The 27994-nt window shown below is 45.5% G+C and overlaps 3 protein-coding genes and 1 long non-coding RNA gene across 4 annotated transcripts in view; 2 read left to right on the top strand and 2 right to left on the bottom strand.

Moving 5' to 3' along the window:
• LOC140214169 (uncharacterized) overlaps nt 1-27994 on the top strand; it is a 145167-nt gene that overhangs the window by 42940 nt on the left and 74233 nt on the right. The gene's annotated exons all lie outside the window — the stretch shown is intronic.
• LOC126517479 (E3 ubiquitin-protein ligase RNF170-like) overlaps nt 1-27994 on the bottom strand; it is a 92752-nt gene that overhangs the window by 2880 nt on the left and 61878 nt on the right. The window contains exon 4 of the mRNA XM_050167204.3: nt 6239-6370. Within this exon, the coding sequence (XP_050023161.1) occupies nt 6239-6370 (132 nt within the window). The remainder of the gene's footprint in view (nt 1-6238; nt 6371-27994) is intronic.
• LOC129381408 (putative nuclease HARBI1) lies at nt 15080-18726 on the top strand. The gene is made up of 3 exons (XM_055064242.2): nt 15080-15934; nt 16802-16940; nt 17944-18726. The coding sequence occupies exons 1-3, from the start codon at nt 15587-15589 to the stop codon at nt 18459-18461; spliced, it is 1005 nt and encodes a 334-aa protein (XP_054920217.1). The 5' UTR covers nt 15080-15586; the 3' UTR covers nt 18462-18726.
• Nucleotides 19096-22876, bottom strand: LOC129381409 (uncharacterized). Its single transcript, XR_008609601.1, has 2 exons — nt 22131-22876; nt 19096-22069 (listed from the first exon to the last, which is right to left on the bottom strand). It is a non-coding gene; the product is annotated as an uncharacterized lncRNA (long non-coding RNA).

Genomic DNA, 27994 nt, shown 5'->3' with positions numbered 1-27994 from the left:
ATTTATAACGATAGGTTATTCACCGCATATCGGATATAACGATCAAAATTTTGCAGTCTGGACGGCGTTTTCCGTGCCAAATAATCGTAACGTTTGCGTTGCTTAGTTCCCTGAAACGAACGATGTCGAGACGAGGCGATGTTTACCTCCGTAAGTTCGTATCTGCCGCCATTACCGCGCAGCGCGTCTCGCCCCGCCCGCGCACGAGTAGGCGCAGCGCGCCACAAGATGGCGCTAGCTGCTTCATGCGCGTCGGCCACAGTCGCTCCGAAAGAGAGAGAAAGAAAAAAAGAAGCGACAAGCAAAGCGGCGCGGTGGCGCCCGTCCCTTACCCGTCCCGCGTCTCTCTCGCGATAGCAGGCTGACGCCACCGAAGCAGCGTGCAACCAACGGTTCAACCCAGTTCGAAGATGGCGCCGACAAAGCGCAAAGCTGTGTCGCTTGACACGAAGATGGATATATTGCAGGACTCTCGATGCGGCTTCAAGGTGAGCGCCCTCGTGAAGAAGTATGAGCTCGTCCAGTTAACGATATCAACCATCTTGAAAACCGGGAGCACCGCGATTGTGAAGGCAGGAGCTATCAGCGGCCATTCCGATCAGCGGAAAAGGGGTTAGAGACCCCTTGTACGCCGATGTTGAAGAGGCGCTTTACCAGTGGTTCATCACCAATGGCTTAAAGAAGGCGGGCTTTCTGCGTAAGGACGAACTTCCCCAACCCGCTGAGACCGACCCGGTGGAAGTCGCTGACATAACCGAGCTCTGGGAGCTCGTTCCTACTGGTGACACAAGTGGTGTGTCGAAGGAGGAGTTTTTGACTGCAGACAGTGCTGCCTCGTTCTGCGATGAGGTCACCGACGAGGCGATCGCCGAAGATGTGCTGTCTCGACAGACGCAAAGTTGTGCGACGGTGGCGACGGCATCAGCGACAGTGACAACGAGATCGACAGTGGCTCCTTGACCTCGACCACGATGTCCACGCAAAGTGCACTGTCGTCGATCGACTCCTTAATTGATTTTATGCATGCTAAAGGATTGCCGCCAGTGTTCGCGCAGCAGCTGGAATCCATGCACACCGCGGTTGTGAAGCTGAAGCTGCCGCAAAAGCAAGTGCAGATTTCGGACTATTTCGGCGCGCCTAATCCTTGACACGGTCATTGGCGCTAGAAATAAAGTTTGTTTTTCACGGCCTACTGTATACATCATCTATTCTTTACAGCAAGCAGCGAATTCGAGTTCAGAGCTGCAAAGGTAAAGAGCGCAAACGCGTATAAATTTTTTTTTTTTTGATAACTGCAGTCCAGATATAGCGATCATCGGTTATAACGATCATATTTTTCGTCTTTATCGATATCGTTATAAGTGGACTGCACTTAGTAGCAGCGCCTGGTGGCGACGCGCGAAGCGTTATCTGGGTAGTACCAGCTTGGGTAGTATTGAGCCCTGGCTGTGGCGAAGCACGTTTCTAGCCCCAGTTTTGCGTCAATTCGCACTTTTTTCTGCTCTGTTGCGAGTGCAAAAAGGCTCGTCACTTCTCACAGACCATGCCAACCATGCTGCGAGCTAGCCACAGCCTATAGTTTAACGAAAACAGACTCTACGTGGGACGTAATGCTGGAAGCAGGTGGAATCGGTGACGCCGATCTGGAGAGACCTAGCTCAGCCTCGAAAAAGCGTCACCGTCGTTACTGCTGTGTTGTGGGTTGCCATGAACAAGAAGGCCTGAATCGCTACATCAGATTCTACCATTTTCCTTCAAGGCCTCTTGAAGCAGAGCGTCGGGCGCACCAGGTAAGCGAAACTTCGCGCCATGCTGACTGCTTTGCCTGTCTTGAAGCTTGCTTGATTATCTGCGTTCTAAAATTCGGTCTATTGCACCTACAGTCCCAGCAGGCATGGCTGGTGATTCATGATTCGAGACCCGGCCACAGCGACAATGAACAATTTGACTGGTGCGAAGTGGTGAAGTGACCAGGTGTGTGCAAATGACCACAATTGATCGCGCTGATTCGGTGACCATTCATTATCTCCCTGCGAGCAGCACAAGTTAGAGAGTTAAATATGCTCATCCTTGACCTCAAGCCAGCACGTTGAGGCAGCACAGCAAGGTAGTATTGGTTGCAGCACATCGATGTTCGAGCGCTGTCATTGAAAGCTACTTCAAGCAAGCAGCGCACGAGCTCGCACTGCAGCGCGATTCGCACGTACGTTACTGCGAGCTCATATGCATTGCATCAGTTATTTATCAGTTGCTAAACTGATCCGGACAGGCCGCCATTGGAACATGAACCTAGCAACGTTTAACGCTAGAACGTTATCTAGTGAGGCGAGTCTAGCAGTGCTATTGGAGGAATTAGAGGGCAGTAAATGGGATATAATAGGGCTCAGTGAAGTTAGGAGGCCACAAGAAGCATATACAGTGCTAAAAAGCGGGCACGTCCTGTGCTACCGGGGCTTAGCGGAGAGGCGAGAACTAGGAGTCGGATTCCTGATTAATAAGAATATAGCTGGTAACATACAGGAATTCTATAGCATTAACGAGAGGGTGGCAGGTCTCGTTGTGAAACTTAATAAGAGGTACAAAATGAAGGTTGAACTGGCAGAACTTTCGAAGTTAATCAACAAGCGTAAGACAGCTGACATAAGGAAGTATAATATGGATAGAATTGAACGTGCTCTCAGGAACGGAGGAAGCCTAAAAGCAGTGAAGAAAAAACTAGGAATTGGCAAGAATCAGATGTCTGCGTTAAGAGACAAAGTCGGCAATATCATTACTAATATGGATGAGATAGTTCAAGTGGCTGAGGAGTTCTATAGAGATTTATGCAGTACCAGTGGCACCCACGACGATAATGGAAGAGAGAATAGTCTAGAGGAATTCGAAATCCCACAAGTAACACCGGAAGAGGTAAAGAACGCCTTGGGAGCTATGCAAAGGGGGAAGGCAGCTGGGGAGGATCACGTAACAGCCGATTTGTTGAAGGATGGTGGCCAGATTGTTCTAGAGAAACTGGCCACTCTGTATACGCAATGCCTCATAACCTCGAGCGTACCGGAATCTTGGAAGAACGCTAACATAATCCTAATCCATAAGAAAGGGGACGCCAAAGACCTGAAAAATTATAGACCGATCAGCTTACTGTCCGTTGCCTACAAAATATTTACTAAAGTAATCGCAAATAGAATCAGGAACACCTTAGACTTCTGTCAACCAAAGGACCAGGCAGGATTCCGTAAAGGCTACTCAACAATAGACCATATTCACACTATAAATCAAGCGATAGAGAAATGTGCAGAATATAACCAACCCTTATATATAGCTTTCATTGATTACGAGAAAGCGTTTGATTCAGTCGAAACCTCAGCAGTCATGGAGGCATTACGGAATCAGGGTGTAGATGAGCCATATTTAAAAATACTGGAAGATAGCTATAGCGGCTCCACAGCCACCGTAGTCCTCCACAAAGAAAGCAACAAAATCCCTATAAAGAAAGGTGTCAGACAGGGAGATACGATCTCTCCAATGCTATTCACAGCATGTTTACAGGAGGTATTCAGAGGCCTGGAGTGGGAAGAATTGGGGATAAAAGTTGATGGAGAATACCTTAGCAACTTGCGATTCGCTGATGATATTACCTTGCTTAGTAACTCAGGAGACCAATTGCAATGCATGCTCACTGACCTGGAGAGGCAAAGCAGAAGGGTGGGTCTGAAAATTAATCTGCAGAAAACTAAAGTAATGTTTAACAGTCTTGGAAGAGAACAGCAGTTTACGATAGGTAGCGAAGCACTGGATGTGGTAAGGGAATACATCTACTTAGGGCAGGTAGTGACCATGGATCCGGATCATGAGACTGAAATAACCAGAAGAATAAGAATCGGCTGGGGTGCGTTTGGCAGGCATTCTCAAATAATGAACAGCAGGTTGCCACTATCCCTCAAAAGGAAAGTGTATAACAGCTGTGTATTACCAGTACTCACATATGGGGCAGAAACCTGGAGGCTTACGAAAAGGGTTCTGCTGAAATTGAGGACGACGCAACGAGCTATGGAAAGAAGAATGATGGGTGTAACGTTAAGGGATAAGAAAAGAGCAGATTGGGTTCGGCAACAAACGCGGGTAAACGACATCTTAGTTGAAATGAAGAAAAAGAAATGGGCATGGGCTGGACATGTAATGAGGAGGGAAGATAACCGATAGTCACTAAGGGTTACGGACTGGATTCCAAGGGAAGGGAAGCGTAGCAGGGGGCGGCAGAAAGTTAGGTTGGCGGATGACATTAAGACGTTTGCAGGGACAACATGGCCACAATTAGTACATGACCGGGGTAGTTGGAGAAGTATGGGAGAGGCCTTTGCCCTGCAGTGGGCGTAACTAGGCTGATGATGATGAAAGTGACGTCAATAAGTTCTTTGGCTAGGATTGAAACCAATGATCCAGTGTCAATGAGAAATGACACGGAAAGTCCTTCAATTTCCAACACTGTATACATTCCTTTCTTACGGCTTCAGATGTGAAAAACACTTATGTGAACATCCATGTGAGCCGTACCTTTGTCGTTTTCCGCAACACGCTGAATTTTCTTTTTTCAGACTTTTCGAGAGACTTGCACACCTTTTCCAAATGGCCAATCTTTTCACATTTGCGACACTTAAGTGTCTTACCTTTGCAGTGAGAGCTATTTGCGGGATGCTCCAAAGAACCACAACAATATTCTTGCTCTTTCAAAGCTCAATGACTTTCAGTTTGCACCTTATAGCACATGCACGTGCCACAGTGCTTTTCTCTCGTATTTGAAGTGTTTGTGTCTTTAATGTGTTGCACTTGTGCTTCATGTCATGCAAGTTCTCTCGCTTCTCTAGTCACTTGATCATATTGTCTTGGAATGGCAAGGGCCCGAGAAAGCGTAAGAGACTCTTTCAGTAGGAGACGTTCACGCTAGTATTCGCTAATAGCTTTTTCTATGAGCAGGCCATGTATCATGCCATCCGCCAAGTCACCGAAATTGCATGCTCCTACGAGACCTCGTAGCATGGTGACTTAATCGACAGCAGCCTCACTTAGGGCTTGTGCACGTCGATGAAAATGGTGACACGCTGTGGTGACATTAACGGAGCTCTTGTAGTGACTTTCAAGTGTCGCAATAGTGTGGTTGAACTCATCTGGGGCAGGAGTTATCAATGTCTCTCCGGCGGCGCTTGAAACCAAATGGCATGGGCCATCCTCTGACATGAGAGTCTGGAAGATGCATTGTCCTTCCTAGTCCCCTGCAGTTGAGCAGAATCACCTTCCGATGCCTGGCAGGTAGGTCGGAGGTGCCTGACACCACCATGTAATTCTTGAGTGCCTGAATCCATTGCTCCCATGAGATGACCGGGTGTCCAGGTGATGACAGGAAAAGGGGTGGCAGTTGTAGCCCCGGAATACTAATCATAGAGGATGATATGCAGCAATCGAAAGCGCAGATGAAGAGCAAGCCGGTAGCACATGGGTTATTAAATCCTCGTCACCAATTATGTTGTATACAGTACCCAATAAGATATCAATGGGGACATTACTAAGTCTCTCACCATTTGTTCCATTTTTTTTCTCCTTTTTTTTTTTTTTCAGGCAGCTCCAAGCACGCACCTTCTAATGACGCTGCAGTCGGCAGTGACGCCTTATATAACGGTATTGATCTGGTGTGGTGCTACTGTGCATGGTTATGAAGGTGCTTTTTGCTGGGAATAAATTGTGTTAGCAGATTATGTAGTCAATGTCTCTTCTGTCCTCATCCACTGGCGCTAAAAGTGTCATCCAAACTATACTTTCACATGGGACTTCCAAGGGGAGGTTACAATGGTTCGGTAATAGGCAATAATTCACTATATTCGAGTTTGATATATCCGGGATCAACTGTATTTGGTGCTGGTTCTATCTAGTGCTAGTTCTATCTCATAGCTCTATCTGTTGAGATTAGTGTGCTAAACAAATGACCATGTGTATAAGGGCATCCACTGTCTATGAGATCCTTCCTTTAAAAATGACAGTGCCACCTGGCAACAATATCTTGCCATTCAAGAAAGCTAACCGTGTTATTATTGTACCAGCCACTTTCCTAATGCCTTAAATAGAGGCCTGTAAGGTACTTTGAATACCTAAATAAACAAATGTGAACGTGAAAATGTTTGCTGCCAAGGAACCCTAATGCTTTCGATGCACTGGCTCAGACTGACTACAAAACAGTGTCACCACTTACTGGCCTAGGCTCCCCTGAATATCGGCGGTTGTAGTCATTGATATCTCGAAGCAGGCGTGCCCGTTCTTCACGCTGGGCATCTGTTTCATCGGCCAGGTGTTGGTCCTGGAAGCAGCGCAGCATCACGGACACCTGCGCAAGCATAGATCACTACCATGAGCTCTCAAACAAAATAATATGGCAAACAAGGCAAAAATGGGACAAAAGATTAAAGAAAAGGGCGATATCAGCATTGCAACAATGATCCTCTCTGGGAGCACGCCAAGAATGTGAAACGCAAGTATAGCAGCAACCTGGTTTTGCTAGTCATGTGAGCGAAAATTCAAGGAATTCATCATCATCATCAGCGGACACACATTAACGCTTTCACCATTGCCAAGCATGGCTTAGCTTGCATCAGCACACCATCTATTTAATTACTAGGCAACGAAATAGTGCAAGAAAGCTTTACAATCTCTTGAAATGTTGGAAGCTTGAGCGAGTTGGTGATTCAATATTGACATGTTTGCAAAGCGCAAAAGACGAGGACTGAAGGAAGAACACAACACAGCGCCTGTGTTGCATTCTTTCTTCAGTCCTCGTGTTTTGTGCTGTGCAAACATGTCGACTTACCCCAATCACTCATGTAATAATTTTTTTTATGTGCGAGTGTTTTGTTCTCCTCTGCCTATATCTTTTGCCCTTGCGCAAGATGTGTGTGTCTTGTTCTCCTCTGTCTATATTTTTTGCTCCAGTGCAAGAAACCTTGTTGCAACGCGGTTCCTACGTCGTCTGTTCCCTTATTCTTGAAGTATGTAAAACCTCGTTAATTCAGCCTCCGTTAATTAGGAAATTCGGTTAATTCGGACACGCCGTCTGGTCCCGTCAAACATGTACATAACCCTATGGCAGGAAACTCCCGTTAATTCGGACATATTTGGTCGTACTTCAGTTAATTCGGACAGTTCGCGGAGCTCAGAGGCACGTGAGGCATATAAGATCGGGTGGCACTAGGGGGTGTTCAAATCGCACTGCGAGCGATGGAGTCTTCGATTAGCGTCCACCGATCTCAAAGGCCATGCCTGCATTTGCTGGGAGTGCCGAAAGGCCGGAAGTACATTAAGGCTGCCATGTTTATTTTATTGCTACATAATAGACAAACCTACGTCTCAAAAAACATGGTGGCAATGACGTACTTCTGGCTTTGCAGTCGCTTTTGGAGCTTGGCACTACCTCTGCATCGCTATAGTTATCGGCACAGTAGTTACTGGTCTATGCTAGCAACCCTAATCTATACATAGAGTTTCTCACTATATTACCTAGAGGGAAATCTGGCGCTGCTGCACTGTCGTATGCATTAGAATGCCTGTATATTGTGACTTCGGATTGGCATCGTTCTCGGAGAGCCAGGACAACTTGAAGACACGCCTGGCAAGCACCACCCCGTCTGTCACAATGTTCATTTTCTACTAAAACAGCACATAAAAAGCTGTTTTAGCTTTATTATTACACAAAAACATGTTTTGTTTAACTATGAGAACTTGTTATTGCATGTACAATTATATTATTTGTAAAAAGTATCAGCAAGCCACTAAAGTTGGAGGACAGACGGCAAGATACGCGCTTGCTTTGAGACAGTTTATCATCTGTTCTGGCTTTTCTTTGCTTGGCCATGCATTGTAGGCGAGTAAAGATGTAATATGGGTTATGGAAACATTTTATGAAGATTTTACTTTAAGAACGCGTTATTTGTGTAGCCATATCTATGTTCTTCACGAAGCCTCTTACAACACCAGCCAACACGAGCCTCGCAGACACGTATACCGTCATTCCAATGACGGCACGGCATTCCTTAAATAGACAGGGGCACCAGATTTCTCTCTAGGTGTTATAGTGAGAAACTCTATACATCTATAGATCCGTTTTTTCTTTGTATTGCTGTCCGCCATTTCTGATGTTGTCTTTTGCTTGTGCAAATTGTGTGGTTGCGTAGTCCTGCAGTTTTTTTTTTTTCGTTGTCGTTTTTATCGTATTTATCGGTTTGCGTCAGGTGCGTGTGCGAGGACGGCGGAACTTTTTTTCTGTGTGTTGTATTTTGTTTGTGCTTTTCTTTTTTCTGTTTATACTTTGTTTTTTCTTGACATCGTGCATTGTTACGATCGGCCTGTGGGTGCTGACGATCTTCGGAGAAGCGACCTCCGAACTCTTCCCAGCCTGCTGCGATGACTGTCTTTGTAAAGACAACAATGTGCCGCCTCAACAGCCCAACGGCGCCGGCATGTCTAGCCACGTTTGGTGGGCTGAGCATTGTTAGTTTATTCGCTGTCGCCTTCACGGTTTGCTTGGAGCAAGAGAATTCCTGGAAAAGGATGTTTTGAGGTGCTTTCTCACGGGCCCCAGAAGTTATCACAGTCAATGAACAGACGCGGCGGCTACAGACTGCGGGGTCAGCTCTGGGATCAAGAGGCGCCTGCTCCGATCAAGACCTCTGTCTACGAGAACCCTCTCACCTCGGTGTGTTCAGTGAAACCAAAGTGCAGAAGTGAGTGAAACCTCTCCCTCAAAGTAAAATTCCAAGTACTATCAAGCAATCTGCGGGCTCTTTCGCCCTAGGCTGATCATGGACCAAAAAGAGCAAGGCTGAAGCCAACTCCGTGCACACGGTTTAGCAGCTCTTTCTGTAAAACATCTCATTCGACTTAGGAAGAACGCACAGGAAACAGAGCTGTGCTCCGTTACCCCACGCCGCCTGCAGAGTGCGGTCAAGTGCTGAGAATGTCTCGCTGCGCCTGCTCTGTGGGGAGCGCCTGACTTCAGAGTCGGGGGAACCAAGTTCGATCTCGGCCACTGCGGCCCTGTTTTGATGGAGGCTAAAGGAAAGACGGTCATTTAATGCGCTATATCCATGCATGGTAAGAATCGCTGGGGGTCGAAATGATTCAGATCCCTCTACTACGTCGACATCTCCCATAGCGTGAGTCGCTTTTGGGCATTTAACAGCATAAATCAATCCAGACTAGAGCTGAAAAACTTGAAACACCTGCATTTAACCGAGAATGCTGCACTGCTGAGTTGCCGTATTCGGAACCAACAACAACGAGCTGTAGTCAGTGAAATGTGACAACACCATCTCGATGCATCTGGGCGCTGCCAGCACACAGTTAGGTACACCTCCCAGCAAAGCAAGCACGGTGCGCTTCCGCGCTGTAGCAGACGACACGAAGCACCGCCTCCAGTCTCCTGTGCGCCTGCGCCACATTGTTTCGATGCACGACTGCGCCGGATGCGCTGATGCTCCGCGGAGCGTGGCCACGCTTCGCCGTGTTCGCACATATTTTGGATGACCCTGTACTTGACCACTGCCATGTGCAAATGACTTGTGCTCCCTTAATCTTATATTGACACATCTGGTCTACCCTATATAGGCAGAGCCACAGATAAGAGCCACACCCACCTGAGTTCAGGTAGGCTCATGTTATCGCCAGGCACCATAATCAGACAATTCGGGTGATTATTGCGACATGGCACATACATAATAAAAGAAGAATAGTGTATCAATTTTCCATCTACTGTGTTGCATCTGAATGGCTAACTTTTCTTTGTTTAACCACATGTGGGTGTATATTGTCCTGTCTATTGTGAATAAATTTGATTTGTGAGTCGGGGCTAGTCTTCAGTGTCTTTCCGTGGTGCCGTGTAGCAGAATTAAATCTTTCACTTTACCTGCTAGTATTACGTAAATTCTTTCAGCTCTTTTGCTCATCCACCCCCCTCCTCCTCATGCAATGCTCCTTCAGGAGGCTGTGAGGTAACTGAATAAATAAGTGAATAGATTATATGAGCATAAGTACAAAATGTAAGAGAAGTACAAGCAGGGCAATCTGGCTCATACTGTGCACGGTACTAGTGCACTCTGGTGTTTGAGAAATACTACATTATTAAAGAGCAAAGGCCCATAGTCCCTAGCAAAGACTAGGGAACTTATCGGAGCAGATTTGATAGATTTGGCAAAGCAACGTGTAAGCACTCATTCTATCTTTTCTCTTGAGACAGAAAAGGTGTTCCTGTGCAAGATGTAAATTGTTTTTCTTTTTTGCTGCGTTGACTATAAATGTATGCCATCCCCAAATTAGGAAGGCCCACTAAGCTTCAACAAGACGCTCCCTCACCAGAAAAGGAATTGGCCTCCCTGGTGCAGTATTCGGCCACCCCCTCCCACATGGCTAACTCAATTAGCCAATGGCCCTCAGCCCCAGCAGCTGCGAAGCACCCGACCAAGGCGGCGGTCAGACCTGTAACGCAGCAAAGGGTGCTAAGAATCTCTGGGTCGGGTCAGGCCGCCAATAGAAACTGACCCTTACAACATTTAACACCCGAACCTTCTCGAGTGAGGGTAGCTTAGCAGGACTCTGAGGAACTATCAGACATTATTTGGGATATCATCGGCCTTAGTGAGATTAGAACTGATGAGGGTTATACATTGCTGAATAATGGACATGTCTTCTGCTATAGAGGTCTCCTAGATAAGAAGCAATACGGGGTAGGATTCCTAATTCATAAGGACATAGCAACATTGACGAATTCTACAGCATTAATGAGAGGGTAGTTGTAGTCATAATCAAACTTAATAAGAGGTATAGATTAAAGGCGGTACAAGCCTACGCTCTAACATCCAGTCACGATGATGAGGAAGTAGATCAGTTTTATGAAGATGTTGAATTAGCGATGAGAAAAGTGCAACCTCAGTATACTGTAGTAATGGGCGACTTCAATGCAAAAGTGGAGAAAAAAGTAGGCTGGTGAACAAGCAATAGGCAACTACGGTGTCAATTCTATGAACGTTAGAGGAGAGACGCTGGTAGAATTTGCAGAAAGGAATAAGCTCCGAATAATGAACACCTTTTTCGGGAAGCATAGCAACAGAAAGTGGACCTGGAAAAGCCCTAATGGTGAAACAAGAAATGAAATTTACTTCATACTTTCTGCTGATCCCAGCATAGTGCAGGATGTAGAATTGATAGGTAGGGTAAAGTGCAGTGATCATAGGTTAGTGAGGGCTAGGATTCACCTCAATTTGAAGCGAGAAAGAGCAAAATTGGTCAAGAAGAAACCGGTCAACCTAGAGGCAGTAAGGGTAAAAGCAGACAAATTCAGGCTGGTGCTTGCAATCAAATATGCAGCCTTAGAACAGAGAGATGATGATGACATAGAGCTGATGAATGAAACCGTAACTCGGTTGGCTTTAGAGGCAACAATTGAAGTGGGAGGCAAGGCACCAAGGCAACCAGTAGGCAAACTCTCCCAAGTAACAAAGCACCTAATAAAGAAACGACAAAAAAATGAAAGTGTCCAACTCAAGAGATAAGATAGAATTCGCGGAAGTGTCGAAACTTGATCAACAAGGCGAAAATAAGTGATATTTGAAACTATAATGTGAGAAAGACTGAAGAAGCCATAAAAAGTCATTACGTCCAGCCCTGAACTCATCCTATCCATATTGAGCACTGACGGTTTCAGTGACCACAACACAGTTATTTTCAACCTATCACTTCCATTTCCCCAACGGCAGTGCTCTGTTAAGTTCATTCGTGATTATAAAAAGGGAGACTTCGCCCGTATCAACTCAGAGCTTGAGAACTTTTTTTTCATTTCAGGCAATCCGCATCTAATAGGTCTGTCGAAGAAAACTGGCTAGCTTTCAAAAATAAACTTTCAGGACTGGTCGAAACCTATGTTCCGCTGATATGCATTCGCGGCGACTCTAACAAGCCCTGGTTTCTAACTCCTTAAGGAGGCTTTCTCAAAAGAAAAAGCGTCTTTTTCGTGAAGCTAAAGAAACTGCGCTGGCTTATAAATGGAAGAAATATTTTGCGTGCCTACAGGATTGCACGCGTCTCCTAAGGTGTACAAAAAGAAAGTTTTTCCACAATGACCTGTATGGCATTCTACAAAAATCCCTAAGAAATTCTGGCGGATGTTATCACCCAAATCAAGCAACACTCATTGCATTCCATTTTTATATTCAGATGGTTCACAGGTACCTGCAGAACTTCAATCTGATGTCATAAACTCTTATTTTACATCAGTCTTCACACATGAGCCTGCCTGGAATACACCACACTAAAAATTTTTTAACTTTCCTGCAATGGCCCCCATCAACGTCACTACTGCTGGCATTTGTGCTCTGAAAGACAAACTAAACTTGTCCAGTGCCGCTGGGCCAGACAACATCACTGCGAAGATATTAAAATCTACAAAAAATGTATCTTCTCATTTTCTGAAAATAATCTTTGATCAATATCTTGCGAACAGTTCTATACCTAGTGACTGGAAAATTAACAAAGTTGTTCCTGTGTTCAAGGCTGGCAGCCAGAGCGACCCGTTGCATTATCGTCCTATTTCATTAACTTGCATACCATGCAAATTTCTTGAGCATATTATATACTTGCATATTGCATCCCACCTGAATTCCAACTCCTTCTTCAAAAATCAGCATGGCTTTCGTCATGGCTATTCAGGTGAATAACAGTTATTTGAGTTTGCTATGGACCTTCACTTAAACCTTGATTCTTTGTTCCAAACCCATGTCATCTATCTTGATTTCTCCAAAGCATTCAACCGTGTCCCACATCAACGTCTTATGTCCAAACTTTCAGGTCTTCACCTTCACCCACTTGTTTTAGACTGGATTCACAACTTTCTCACAGCTCGCTCTCAGTTCAACGTAATAGGCGGACTTCCGTCAAGTTCTACTTTCGTCAGCTCCGGAGCACCACAGGGGTGGTCTGTGTTGGGTCCGCTTCTCCTCTTAATTTTTATTAACGATCTCCCAGTTAACATCTCATCCACCATCCACCCTTTTGCAGATGATTGCATTATCTACCGGCGTATAAATACTAAAGACGATCAAGCTGCCCTCCAGAATGATCTGAAGCTTATTGATAACTGGTGCACTTTGTGGACGATGGAACTAAATACTAGGAAGTGCAGTTTTATGCAAATTTCTCGGAAACCCTCTAATTTAACTTATCCTTACTCTTTATTTTCTGAGGACCTATTGCAGGTAGAATCTTATCATTACCTTGGCATCACAATCAATACCAAATTAACTTGGGTTTATCATATTACAAAAATTACGGCCGACGCTTCATGGTTTTATCAGAAGATCATTTCCCACTTCCCCCGCTAAGATACGAAAACTGGCATATGAAACTTTTGTCCAGAGTAGGCTTGAATATGCATCCACGATCTGGCGTCTCCATCAGTCCTACCTAATTAACCTGCTTGAATTCGCCCAGAACTGTGCAGCACGCTTCATACCGTCGACATATGACTTTCATTCCAGCGTAAGCTCCATTAAATCATCACTTGGCCTCACTTCCTTAGCTCTCAGACTAAAAGTTGCGCGCCTGTGTTTATTCCATAAGCTATGCTTCAATTTCTCCTATCTGCCTGGTTCCCTTATATCTCCTTCCATTCGTACATCGCGCCGCCTATTCAATTCAAACAGCATCCAACGACTTCATGGCTCCACGAATGCTTTTAACAAATCCTTCTTCCTGAACGCAATTGAAGAATGGAACCTGCGACCCGATTCACTAACTAATGAGCCCGACATGACAAGGTTTACGACGATGTTGTTAAATCATCTGGGTTGACATGTTCTTTGCTCCGATTTGTGTTCATATGAAATGTTATCTTTTTTCCTGTATTGGGTTATTTTTTTTTTTTTCTTCCCCTGTAACCATTGTGTACTCGCCCTGCTGCACTAACCATTCGCCGACGTGTGTGGCGCTTGTGGCATAAAGGCAATATTGACAAACACCGTTTTAACTATCGCATTCTTTGCTTCTTTTTATGTCCCTGTGTTGCATTGTTATATTTTTATGACCTTTGTTTTTATTATCTACCTTGTATACGCTCCCCCTTATGTAATACCCCAACAGGGGCCTTTAAGGGACAATAAATTATGATGATGATGATGAAAATGGACGCAGCCTGAAATCAGTGAGAAAAAAACTTGGCATAGAACAAACCAAGATGTATGCACTAAAAAATAAGCAGGGTAATATCATCAGCAATCTCAAAGATATAGTAAAAGCAGCGGAAGAATTCTATACTGACCTGTACAAGTACCAAGAGGAGTCAAGATACCTCAATTAGATACAGTAATGAACAGGATACAGAAGCTCCTCCTGCAACTAGTGATGAGGTCAGAAGGCCCTTGCAAGACATGAAACGAGGAAGAGCGGCAGGAGAAGATGGAATAACAATTGATTTAATCAAAGCTGGAGGAGACATAATGCTTGGAAAACTGGCGGCTCTTTATACAATGTGTCTATCGACTGCAAGGGTCCCAGAGAACTGGAAGAATGCAAATATTATACTAATCCACAAAAAGGGAGACGTTAAAAAATTGAAAAATTATAGGCCCATTAGCTTACTCCCAGTATTATATACAAAAGTCTTGTGTTAACACAAAAGGTCACTGGGGGGAAACACTCATCCTCATATTAAAGGGCAACATGGGTGCTGGCCACTTTATGATACTACAGTTTTATCGCACCATGAGGATCAGCTGACCAGGGAAATAATCGAAGCCTTTCACATTCACAAGAGGGGAGAGGGTTGTATCAGTCAGCCAACTGTACATCTAAGCCATGGCGAGGTTGCCTTTTTGGAAGAACACTAAAGGAAGAAAAAGTTATCTAATAAAAGATGTTCGTTAGGGGTGCAACAAATACAATAGAATTGTACACCAGACAGATAGGTGCCATATCTTTGACGCCCGAGTATGCGGGGGCAGATGATTTTAAAAGACGCCTTTAATCTTGCCTTGATTATCTTTGACGCCTGAGGGTGCGCAGGGGCCGTATTCTGTAGCGGTTCCTTTGGGAACCGGTTCCTTTGGGCTGTTGCCATTGGTCGGCGTTTCGTTGTCGTCATCCCTGGTGGGCGGGACGACAAATTTTGATGACGTCACACAGGTTGCCAATCTTCTGGAAAGGAACCGGTTCCCTGCTAGGAGAGGAACCGCGGAGAAGTGGTTCTCTCGAGGGTCGCGCGCGGGGGCAAGCATGATGTCGAGGGTTGCTAGGGCAACCGTGGCTGCCGGCTAACCTCGCGCCAGCTGACGAGCCGGCACCTAGACGAGACGAGACAGAGACGGCAATGGCGGCTCCTTTGGTTGTGTTGCTGGGGAGTGCCGAAAGACAACGACGCGACGAGAGGCAACGACGCGACGCGTTCGGCATGGCCGAAGAAGAGTTTCGAAGGCATTTTAGGCTCTCCAAAGACATAGTGTGACGTCTTTGTGATGAGCTGGAAGGACATCTCGGACCTCAAAGATTTCGTGGTGTCGACATTACGATGAAAGTGCTGTGCGCGCTGCGGTTTTTTGCCACCGGGAGCTTTCAACAGTGCGTCGGGAATGAAGAAGCGATTGCACTGTCGCAGCCTTCGATCAGCCGGATCATTACAGCCGTCGCCAAGGCCATTACGGTTGTGGGCAAAGAAAAAGGATGGGTTAGATTCCCATCCACGGCGCAACAGAAAGCCGCCGTCAAGGAAGGCTTTCTTAGCCGTGGAAAAATTCCAGGAGTTCTAGGATGTGTGGACGGGAGTCTGATAGCCATCGTTCGCCCTAAGAAGCTCGGCCCCGGCGAAACGGAATCGTACTGGAGCCGTAAAGGGTATTACGCCCTCAACTGCATGGTCGTGAGTATTGTTCATTGACAAATATTTTCGATATGTGATTGCGCGAGTGCACGTTGTAAAAAACTTCGTTTCGTTATTTTTCATCAATTGCCGGTAATACTTGCGTTCCTATTCGAGAAAGTAGCGTTTGTGTTGTATGTGTAATGACGACTTTGATCTTGGCAATAGAACCCGGCCGCACTTTTTCAGTGCTCTCTAATCACAGTTGAATAGCCTTTTCGATGCTACAATGTAAACACATTACGCGCGACTTAAACCGGAATAGACGCCGTAGCAGTGAAGGGAGTCTTCGTCTGCGAGCGATCCTAACAGAAGACGAGCCCTTGTGATTCTTATTCGACGTAAAACTAAAGCATTGTGGCCAACAGACTGTAAACGTGAAAAGGAGCATCCCATCAATGAAAATGGTGTGAGGGAGAATGAGAATGTGTGGACACCCATTTGCTCTAGCTGTTAATACGGCACATGCTGCCACTTCCGCGTTCTTTCGCTTGTAATAGGCACTTTGTCTGGAAAAACAAGAAAAAAACACAGGTGGCACTCTTTAGCAGAATCTTGTACAATATGGACGGAAGAAACCAAAGGAATTATTTTGCACATTGTGTTGTGACCGCACGCCATACATGAGCACATGTACACATGCCAACATTGCATTTGTAGATAACATTGTTATCATGCTGATGATTAGTTCAACTGCCTACTGCGTATGTTGATATCTCCTTTTCTGTAATTGTGTTGGCTGACTTTTCTGTAATTGTGTTGGCTGACTGAACAGTAACTGATTGGCAAGTAGTGTTGTAAGCAAAAGTTTGTGCCAGATATTTGTTGCAGTGGCATTGACACCTTCTCTTTGCTTTCTCTTACGAGGTGTGTGATGCAAAGCTGAATATCCTGGCAATTGACCCACGGTTTCCGGGATCGTGCCACGATTATTTCGTTTGGAGGCATTCTGCATTTCGCCGCCGCCTCACTCGTGGCCTGTTACTTCATGGAGAAGTCTTGCTTGGTAAGTGCACCTAAAGTAGCAGTGCTTCTTCCACATGTAAAACATACACAGTCAAATAGTTTTGCATCCTAGCAAGCTTTAAGAAAGCGTGATTTGCTAGAAATGTGTTGTGAATGTAGCAGTACCTAATGAACCTGCAGCGACTATCGAGAGAAACATGTCTCTCTTAGAAGGCAGATATTTTTACCAGCATGTATACAACAGCTGACATGTTATTCTGTTTATTTACTTATTAATTTCAATACACTGAATGCCACGTGGAGCGTTACAGGCAGGGGTGTAATTCTACAGAACACGTCGAAATGGCAGTTTTCAAGTATGATGGAAAAGGGTTGGTGACAGTGGACTCGGGTAGCTGGTTCCTGGTCACTGTCCTTGGAACGAAGGAATAAGCGTGTGCGTGAAACTTTCGGCATCGACGTTAGTGATCGGTGTAGTATATATTGTAGAATAGTGCAAGTTGCGCTATTTTTCTTTGTGTCACAATGTCTGCAATTTTTTTTGTTGCAGCGACATGTGGTGTTGGAGTGATTATAAAGGATCAAACGGGTAGCTCGAGTTCGGGTACCTTCACGAGAAGAGGTACGAAAAGTAGAGTAAGGATCCCAGATACTGGCAGCATATTCGAGAGTAGACCTTAGAAGTGTTTTATAAAATAACACTTCTGAAGAGAGAAGAGCTAATTAGTTTTAGTGGAGGATGTACATTTAGGGAGAAGCAAATGGGATGAGCGGAGCAGAAAACCACGAGTATGAAATAAATATTACATGTCCAACTTAACCCGAGAATGAGATTTGCAGCCGAGACAACAGGTGAAATTGGGCTTTTCTTTAAAATGAGTCGAACTTTCTTTACAACTTTCTGGGAAGGTCAATGTTCGATAGATATTGCAACAATAAATCCAAGACCCGCTGCTGTTGTAAAAGGGCCCTGGCGTAGACTGTGTTCTTGCATTGTGCCTTAATGTATCCACGTTCGTTCACTGACGTGCAACACTTTACAGGGGAATCTGGGTACCCGCTAGAGCCATGGATCATGACTCCTGTGCCTGGTCACCCAAATCGCCTCACGGCAGAGGGGCGCTATAATGAGGCACACGCATCAATGCGAAATGCCGTTGAGCGGTGCATAGGAGTCGTCAAGAGCCGCTTCCGATGCCTGCAGAGGTATCGGGTGCTCCACTACTCGCCTCAGAAAGCAGCCACTATTGTTGCAGCTTGTGCAGCGCTGCATAACATCTGCCTTGCAGCAGGCGTGCCTCTGCCAGACGACCCAGGTGACGACGGTGCACATGACGACAGCGCACAGGAGCCAGCCCAGGCACAAGTGCCGCTTCAAGTACAGGTGCCACCGCAGGCGCACCCTGTACAGCCTTCTCGAGCTTTGTTTCAAAGAGGCCGTGCGGTGCGTGAAACCATAGTTGGTGTGTTTCGGCTGCCCAGAAATTTGCGCATTGCCTACCTGCAAAGTGTGTGCCGGCGCATTCGCTGGCAAATGAGGTGGAGACATGTGCTGGTGTAACATATTTTATTTTTATTATCATAAAAGTAAATAGGCCGTGCACTTCAACATAACACATTGCGTGTGCTCACATGTGGCTAATCATAGTATGCTGCATACTGCAGTAGTGGAAAGCACATGATTTGTCTATGTTGAGCATGACAGATACACATGCAGTGACAAATAACCATGTGCCATTATGTTACTCCTTTGCTTTGTTCACTGTGCTTTTGAATATTGTCTCGCCAGGGAATTTTCTTTAAATAAAGGTTATTTCCAAGGTGAATGGCAACCAATCTTGCATTGTTGAATATTGCTTTGCAATGCCTATTTTACTGTGCAGTATGCATTGTTCCAAAGCTGAAGATGTCTGTTCATGTGTGACACGCAAGAGCAGCATGAGTTACACAGCAACTGAAATGTCGTCAGCAATCTGTATAGCACATATTGAAACGTATAGCAACAAACGAGACATGTCAAGCACTTATTGGAGCAGGGATTTCGTTAAATAGCAGACACTCATGCTTACTACTGCTTTGTTTAAACTCAAGAGTTGCTTCAACATTGCATTTCTTGCACACATGATTTCACATAATGCTCGTAATTGCTGCTTAACAAGGTGCAACAATATAAACAAAATCATGACAATGAAACATTTCTTTATTTATTCATTTTATTCATTGGGTACCTGCTTCGCCATTCAGGCATTACAGCAGGGAGGGTACAACTCATATAAATGAACACTCAGAATTACACTCATAAAGCATGGAAGAAATCATCATTTGAACAAATACAGACAGTGTCAGGTGGTAGAGTATTCCAGTCTCTTATAGTACGAACATAGAAAGAGTAGCGGAAAGCGTCACTTTTAACCCTCTATTGCATGGCGTCCCATATTTGGCACATACCGGTTACCATTCTTTTTCGCATGTGTGAGATTCCCAGTTGAGAATGTGATACCGTCAGAGTAAATCTCGTAGTTATGCGCACTTATTATGGGCAAGTGCTGCCATCTCTTGAGTGATACGCAAAACAGAGGTGAAGTAGATTTTGGGATGCGACGTGAAACTCGGAGGGGGCAAACACGAGCAATTGGTTTTTTTTTTTCTCTGAAAAGTTCGACCGCAGAAACGTAGAAAAATTATTTTGGCATATTTTTTGGCCTCGCCAATTCAAGGCAGTTACTAGTTTTCTCAATTTTGCCTGCAACTACAGCAGAGAAACCGAAATCGGTGTGTGCCATATTTGGTACAGTATGAACTTGAAATACAACATATGGTAACGTGCTGCCATCTGTTCAATAGCCCGAAGCTGCAGGTCACTCTATCACAAGATGTAATTTTGACGATCGGTACGGTGAGGGCGAATTGTCTACCAAACAGCCGCCTGAAAAGTGAAAAGGAACTGAAATGTAAAGGAAGTGGTGCTTCAGAGGCACTCACAAGCGCGATAGATGACGTAGAGTTATCGTGTGTGCGTTGATACGACAACCGCGCCGTGACATTTCTGTCGAGCTTTGATGGGAGAGATCCAGTCCAAAAGACTCAGCGCTGGTTTACCTCCGCCAAGGTGTTTCGCGAAATTGATTGCCCCAGCGTAGTAAAGGTCCATAACAGGCACATGGGGGGTGTCGACCTGCTGGACTCTCTGTTTGGACTTTACTGCATACATATCAGATGTCGAAGAAATGGCACTTTCGAATTTTTACGCCTATGCTAGACTTATCGGTACTAACAGCATGGGTATTGTACAGGAGGGTGCAGGAGCAGCTTAGGAGGAGACAAGTACTACCGCTGGCTCAATTAAAAGCAGAAATTGCAGAATGCCTTACCTCGCATAACAAGTGCCTACCCAACTAGTGACCAGGAAGGACTTCTAGTCAGGACATCGAATTCCATGTTCAAGTCAAAAAAACACAGGGACCAGCGGCCGCAATGCCACCCAAAGACGACCGATCTGACCAAGTCAGCCACTGGCCAGAATTTGACGAGAAGAAACAAAGATGTAAGCGGCCACCTTGCACAAACAAGTCGTTGGTAAGATAGAAGAAGTGAAACATTCATCTGTGCCTGAACGCAGCAAACAACTGTTTCATTTCATTCCCCACATCACATTAAAAGGCCACCATCCGTGAAGCTTTGTTTTCCGCCCATGGCAGCAAGAGCGCTCAGCCATCTTCATGGTGTGCCATATTTGGCACAAAGCTTTATCTTTATTATTACAGTCATGTTTGTTCATTCAATCAATAATGAAAGCTGAAAAAATGACTTTCATAATTCATGCAATAGAGGGTCAAAAGGAATCTCACATATTTTTAATTTGTGATCTCGCCTTTTAGAAACATATGTGGGCGGCTGAAAATACAATTACCTGGCTATCCCCGTATTAGAGTGGTATATGTTATGAAGAAATTTTAATCTGAGATTTCGGCGACGGTGTTCAAGAAGATGCCAATTTAATGCTTTTTTGCTTTCTGTCATGCTAAGTATCCTGTCATAATTGCCAAGGACAAACCGAACTGCCCTGTTCTGCACTTTTTCTAGTTTATCTACAAGTTCTGTAGCATATGGATCCCAGCAAACACACGCATACTCCAGTGTACTGCGCACATGTGTGAAATACAGTTGCTCCCTAAGTTTCTGTGGCAAGCTACTAAAGTTACGTTTCAAAAAATCTAATGCTCCGACAGCCTTGTTCGTAACATGAGTAACGTGTCTGTTCCACCTTAGATCAGCAGAAAAAAATACATCTAAGTATTTATATTCTGACACTTGTTCAAGAGTAGCATTATTTATAGTGTTACGATTGCTGTCGTATGAGCTCTTCCAGGTAAAGGTGACGTGGACACTCTTTTTCTCATTCAGTGACATTTTCCATTTTTCACACCATATGGCAATCAAATCCAAATCGTGTTGTAGTGCTTGTTGGTCAGATTCGCTGTTGATGACCCTATATACTATACAGTCATCTGCAAACATTGTAAATATTTATTTATGTATTTACATGTACCTTACAGGCCTTCAAGAAGGTATAGTGTAAATGGGGAAATACGGTAACATATTAGCATGGAATCGGGAAAGAAATAAACTGCAGCATAATGAAAGGAGTACGCACAGAACATGGAAAATTATTACATTAGCAAATACAATATGTAGAGCAATAACAATAAATGGTAAACAACAACATAATAGCATAATAACATTGTAAACATTTTTGCATGTTATACAGTAGTAAGTATTGTAAAGAAATTGGGACCACTGAAATTCTTTAACTTGTAGAAAAAATGCAAGAAAATTACAAAAGACATGACGTGTTTAGACGGTTGAAACGGCATATTGATCGTTTAGCAGATTGCGAAATGCAGTGCGTTTATATTGGCATGCAATGGTATCTGGTAGTGCGTTCCATAAACGGACCGCACGGGGCAAAGTTGAAAAATTAAAAGCGTGTGTGTTGCCATAAATCGCGACAGCGCGTCGACTTGGCGTTGACCTATTGAAACCCATGCGCTGATGTTCACCTCTTCGTCGGGCTCGGAGAACGGCGGGCAGACTCCGATGGCGCTCGCCCTTCCAACTAGGGAGAGGACGCGCCCTCGCGGTCCGGGCAGGCTGCCTCCTCCGGTTCCTCTGTGATTAACACGTTTGTTAGAATATGGTGCGCAAAAGCTCCGTCAACGAGTGTGCTTACCTGCTTTCGGCGTGCAAGGCGGCTGCATCACGGCGGGCGTTATACACATCTTTCTTCCACACGCCGCGCCATTGGGCTGCAGTTTTCACTGCCGGGCCCTCAGCATTCAGCAAGGCAGTCACTGGCTGCCAGAGCTCCTCCTTGCGCGCCGCCGTCAGCTGTTGACCCAGCACACACGACGCCTTCGCAAGGTAGGGGTGCTCTTCAACAAATGACAAGAGTATATCGCGCGGCCTCGCTCAAACATGAGGACCCAGTTTCGGATTCGGCGCGCAAACTGGCAAGTCCAAAACGTAAACAAAGCGAGGCAACTTGTTTGCATAACGTATGGCACACCACCTAGCGACTAAATAAGAAAACAACACAAATAAAATTACAACTCCCAGTAGCGGTCTGCGCCGCAAGCTCACATTTATTACTGAAAATATATTTGCAAGTGTTCTATACAAACCAATGTTTTTTTTATCAAACCAGCAACATCCTTCAATTGCTATACCGTCCCCTAAGTACAAACAAAAATGATGACGTGATCTTCCGGCAGACCGCCGCTCGTTGATTGGTTCCCCTCACGCCGCCCCGTTCCACTCTTTCTCCGAGTGACGTAATCCAGACGTAACAGCCAAAGGGAACCGGTTCCCAAAGGAACCGCTACAGAATACGGCCCCAGGTATATAAATATGAAGTATGTGACGTAGCAGTTCTGCAGATACCCGCAAAGTGGAGAGAAGTAATTATTAAAGGGAAAATCAAACATCCACCCATCATGAATTCGTCAATTTTTCTTCAACTCTGAGGCTTTTCTTTCGAGGAACCCGTATGAGTTTCCTTTGTAGCAATCGCTACGTATGGGTGGATGTCTGATTTTCCCTTTATTAAATATGAAGTATGTGTTCTGAAATAAAATAGTTGCGAGTGCAGTGAGTGTCATCTTTTCTTGTGTGTCTTCACTGTGTCCCTGTCAGTGCGCTGCTTCACCAGCAAGGTATGATGATTCGGAGTAAAGATCGACGGCGAACGTCTCGGCAACCTTCGGTTTGCCGATGACATTGTTCTATTCAGCAACAATGCAGATGAGCTACAATAAATTATTGAGGACCTTAACAGAGAAAGCGTAAGAGTGGGGTTGAAGATTAATATGCAGAAGACAAAGATAATTATAAATAAATGGGCAAAGAAACAAGATTTCAAGATCGCAGATCAGCCTCTAGAGTCTGTGGAGGAGTACGTTTACTTAGGTCAACTAATCACAGGGAACCCCGGCCATGAGAAGGAAATTCAGAGAATAAAAATGGCTTGGATCGCACATGGCAGACCTTGCCAGCTCCTGACTGGAAGCTTAACATTATCATTAAAAAGGAAGGTGTACAATCAGTTCATTTTACCAGTGCTGACATATGGGGCAGAGACTTGGAGACTGACAAAGAAGCTTGAGAACAAGTTAAGGATCGCGCAAAGAGTGATGGAACGAAGATTGCTAGGCATAACGTTAGAAGACAGAAAGAGAGCGATTTGGATCAGAGAGCAAACGGGTATAGGCAATATTCTAATTGACATCAAGAGAAAAAAAGATGGAACTGGGCAGGTCATTTAATGCGCAGGTTAGATAAGTGTTGGACCATTAGGGTAACAGAATGGGTACCAAGAAAAGGGAAATGCAATCGAGGAAGACAGAAGACTAGGTGGAGCGATGAAATTAGGAAATTCACGGGCACTAGTTGGAATCGGTTGGCGCTGGACAGGGGTAATTGGAGATCGCCGGGAGAGGCCTTTGACCTGCAGTGGACATAAAACAGGCCGATGATGAAGATGGTGATGATAATGATGTATGCCGTCCAACAAAGAAAGACCAGTTGGAAGTTGGAACGACGCCGCTGAAAGGATGGGACGCTTACCGTTGCTGTTTTTCCAGATTACGTTCCTCGGTGCCTTATCTCAGCGAGTTCTCGGACCTTGGCCACGCTGGGCTGATAAAGAATTTCTGTCCCAGTTTCCAAAAGTGCAAGGATGGCCACGTTTGGTTCCTTCGACTACTGGTGGCTGGCAACATGGTTCATTCATAGACACCCTCGCAAGCTATGAAGCAGCGGGATATAAAGGCCAGCCAGGCACCACTTCGGTTGGGCACAACGCCGCTGAAAGGATGGGACGCTTACCGTTGCTGTTTTTCCAGATTACGTTCCTCGGTGCCTTATCTCAGCGAGTTCTCGGACCTTGGCCACGCTGGGCTGATAAAGAATTTCTGTCCCAGTTTCCAAAAGTGCAAGGATGGCCAAGTTTGGTTCCTTCGACTACTGGTGGCTGGCAACATGGTTCATTCATAGACACCCTCGCAAGCTATGAAGCAGCGGGATATAAAGGCCAGCCAGGCACCACTTCGGTTGGGCACAACGCCGCTGAAAGGATGGGACGCTTACCGTTGCTGTTTTTCCAGATTACGTTCCTCGGTGCCTTATCTCAGCGAGTTCTCGGACCTTGGCCACGCTGGGCTGATAAAGAATTTCTGTCCCAGTTTCCAAAAGTGCAAGGATGGCCACGTTTGGTTCCTTCGACTACTGGTGGCTGGCAACATGGTTCATTCATAGACACCCTCGCAAGCTATGAAGCAGCGGGATATAAAGGCCAGCCAGGCACCACTTCGGTTGGGCACAACGCCGCTGAAAGGATGGGACGCTTACCGTTGCTGTTTTTCCAGATTACGTTCCTCGGTGCCTTATCTCAGCGAGTTCTCGGACCTTGGCCACGCTGGGCTGATAAAGAATTTCTGTCCCAGTTTCCAAAAGTGCAAGGATGGCCAAGTTTGGTTCCTTCGACTACTGGTGGCTGGCAACATGGTTCATTCATAGACACCCTCGCAAGCTATGAAGCAGCGGGATATAAAGGCCAGCCAGGCACCACTTCGGTTGGGCACAACGCCGCTGAAAGGATGGGACGCTTACCGTTGCTGTTTTTCCAGATTACGTTCCTCGGTGCCTTATCTCAGCGAGTTCTCGGACCTTGGCCACGCTGGGCTGATAAAGAATTTCTGTCCCAGTTTCCAAAAGTGCAAGGATGGCCACGTTTGGTTCCTTCGACTACTGGTGGCTGGCAACATGGTTCATTCATAGACACCCTCGCAAGCTATGAAGCAGCGGGATATAAAGGCCAGCCAGGCACCACTTCGGTTGGGCACAACGCCGCTGAAAGGATGGGACGCTTACCGTTGCTGTTTTTCCAGATTACGTTCCTCGGTGCCTTATCTCAGCGAGTTCTCGGACCTTGGCCACGCTGGGCTGATAAAGAATTTCTGTCCCAGTTTCCAAAAGTGCAAGGATGGCCACGTTTGGTTCCTTCGACTACTGGTGGCTGGCAACATGGTTCATTCATAGACACCCTCGCAAGCTATGAAGCAGCGGGATATAAAGGCCAGCCAGGCACCACTTCGGTTGGGCACAACGCCGCTGAAAGGATGGGACGCTTACCGTTGCTGTTTTTCCAGATTACGTTCCTCGGTGCCTTATCTCAGCGAGTTCTCGGACCTTGGCCACGCTGGGCTGATAAAGAATTTCTGTCCCAGTTTCCAAAAGTGCAAGGATGGCCACGTTTGGTTCCTTCGACTACTGGTGGCTGGCAACATGGTTCATTCATAGACACCCTCGCAAGCTATGAAGCAGCGGGATATAAAGGCCAGCCAGGCACCACTTCGGTTGGGCACAACGCCGCTGAAAGGATGGGACGCTTACCGTTGCTGTTTTTCCAGATTACGTTCCTCGGTGCCTTATCTCAGCGAGTTCTCGGACCTTGGCCACGCTGGGCTGATAAAGAATTTCTGTCCCAGTTTCCAAAAGTGCAAGGATGGCCAAGTTTGGTTCCTTCGACTACTGGTGGCTGGCAACATGGTTCATTCATAGACACCCTCGCAAGCTATGAAGCAGCGGGATATAAAGGCCAGCCAGGCACCACTTCGGTTGGGCACAACGCCGCTGAAAGGATGGGACGCTTACCGTTGCTGTTTTTCCAGATTACGTTCCTCAGTGCCTTATCTCAGCGAGTTCTCGGACCTTGGCCACGCTGGGCTGATAAAGAATTTCTGTCCCAGTTTCCAAAAGTGCAAGGATGGCCAAGTTTGGTTCCTTCGACTACTGGTGGCTGGCAACATGGTTCATTCACTGACGTCGCAAGCTATGAAGCGGGATATAAAGGCCAGCCAGGCACCACTTCGGTTGGGCACAACGCCGCTGAAAGGATGGGACGCTTACCGTTGCTGTTTTTCCAGGTTGGTTACTTCAAAGATGCATCCTGTATAAATTGCAACCATTACAGCCTTGTTGCGGTGTCATGCCCGACCGAATTGTATGATAAGATGCGGTGTTTGCTGCTGTTCTTTTCATTCTTGCGCAATAATTCTGCATGTCTGTTGTTGTTGCTTTCGGGTGATATCAAATCAAATCCCGGCCTTAGCGTCGAACAAACACTTGAAATTGTCCTTGAAACTGTGCGTAGGCTAGAAGTGGGTCAGAATACATTAATCGGTGAAATTAAGAGGCTAAGCAAAAAGCAAGATGCTACAAATAAAGAAATTAAAAGCTTGACAGAGAGAGTGGTCCCTTTGGAGGCAAAGCTTGTTTCACATGCCCCCACACTGCTAACAGCTCTGACCATGCTACGGGTTCATTTGCCAATCAACTTCTGGCAGTAATTTCAAGGTGTGACGAAGCTGAGAACAGAATGCGACGGTGCAATCTGCTGTTCTTTGGAATCCCCGACGAAGATAAAGAGAGTTGGTCAACTACAGAAAGAAAAATTGTTGCCCTATGCTCAGATAAGTTGGAAATCACAACTGCCAGTTCTCAGTTTGAACGTGTGCACAGGCTGGGAAAACTTGCTTCAAATAAATCTAGACCAGTAATTGCCAAGCTTACATTCTTTAAGGATAAGCAGGAAATTCTCATTAGTGCACATAAGCTGAAAAATACTGGGATCTCTATTAGAGAAAATTTTTCGCAAGCTACTCGATAGGCACATAAGAAATTGCTTCAATTTGCCAGAGAACATAATTGTCCTTACAAACTGAATGTCGACAAACTTCGTATCGATAATATCACGTATATTTACGACAGTTGTTCTGATTCCATAGTACCTGCTCGATAGCTAGTTGCCAATGTGCACAGTGCTAAAGTCCAGCGGCTATCAACTTCACGTGTACCTTCACTTTCAGTATCATTTACTAACATCCGCAGTCTCTTGCCATAACGTGCCCTGCTTGAATCATATCTTGAAGATAGCATGTCTGATGTTGTATTGCTAACCGAGACCTGGCTTCATGCAGATGTAGGTGACTCTGAGTTATTTCATACTTATAATCAGTAAGCCATTTATCGCCATGATCGTTCACATAAGAAGGGGGGCGGCGTGTTGGTGGCCATCAATAAAACTATTCCTCCTTTTCTCGTTGACACTGACACTGCTCTTGAGGTAGTTTGGGTGGCTTGCCCTACATTATACGGGAAGTTACTGATGGGCATTTGTTATCGCCCACCTGCCGCTGACCGCTTGTTCGTGTCCGATCTTCATAAAAGTATTACCAGGGCCCTTGAACAGTTTCCCACTAATAAAATCTACCTATTTGGGGATTTTAATTTCCCTGATATTAATTGGTCTCGCTTGTCTTCATCAAGCATTGATTCAGGTGATTTTATTGAGCTGTGTTTAGAGTTCAATCTTACGCAGATTGTTTCTGAGCCTACCCGCGGTACTAATTAATATATTAGACCTTATTCTCGCAACAGAGCCACATAGAATAAGCCCTGTCATGCAGCTTGATGGCTTTAGTGACCATAACCTACTGCAGTTCTCAATTTATATTCCATTGAAATTCGCTGGTGCTG

The sequence above is a fragment of the Dermacentor andersoni genome, chromosome 11 (assembly GCF_023375885.2).
Source record: "Dermacentor andersoni chromosome 11, qqDerAnde1_hic_scaffold, whole genome shotgun sequence".
NCBI classification, from domain to species: Eukaryota; Metazoa; Arthropoda; class Arachnida; order Ixodida; family Ixodidae; genus Dermacentor; species Dermacentor andersoni.
This window is presented reverse-complemented; position numbering and strand designations above follow the sequence as displayed.

Bases quoted from the DNA above. Each gene is read 5' to 3' on its own strand.
- LOC129381408 (XM_055064242.2), top strand. From the start codon at position 15,587: ATGAAAGTGCTGTGCGCGCTGCGGTTTTTTGCCACCGGGAGCTTTCAA. The intron at 15,935-16,801 runs GTGAGTATTGTT...TTCTCTTACGAG, and splicing joins ACGCCCTCAACTGCATGGTC to GTGTGTGATGCAAAGCTGAA. The intron at 16,941-17,943 runs GTAAGTGCACCT...AACACTTTACAG, and splicing joins TCATGGAGAAGTCTTGCTTG to GGGAATCTGGGTACCCGCTA.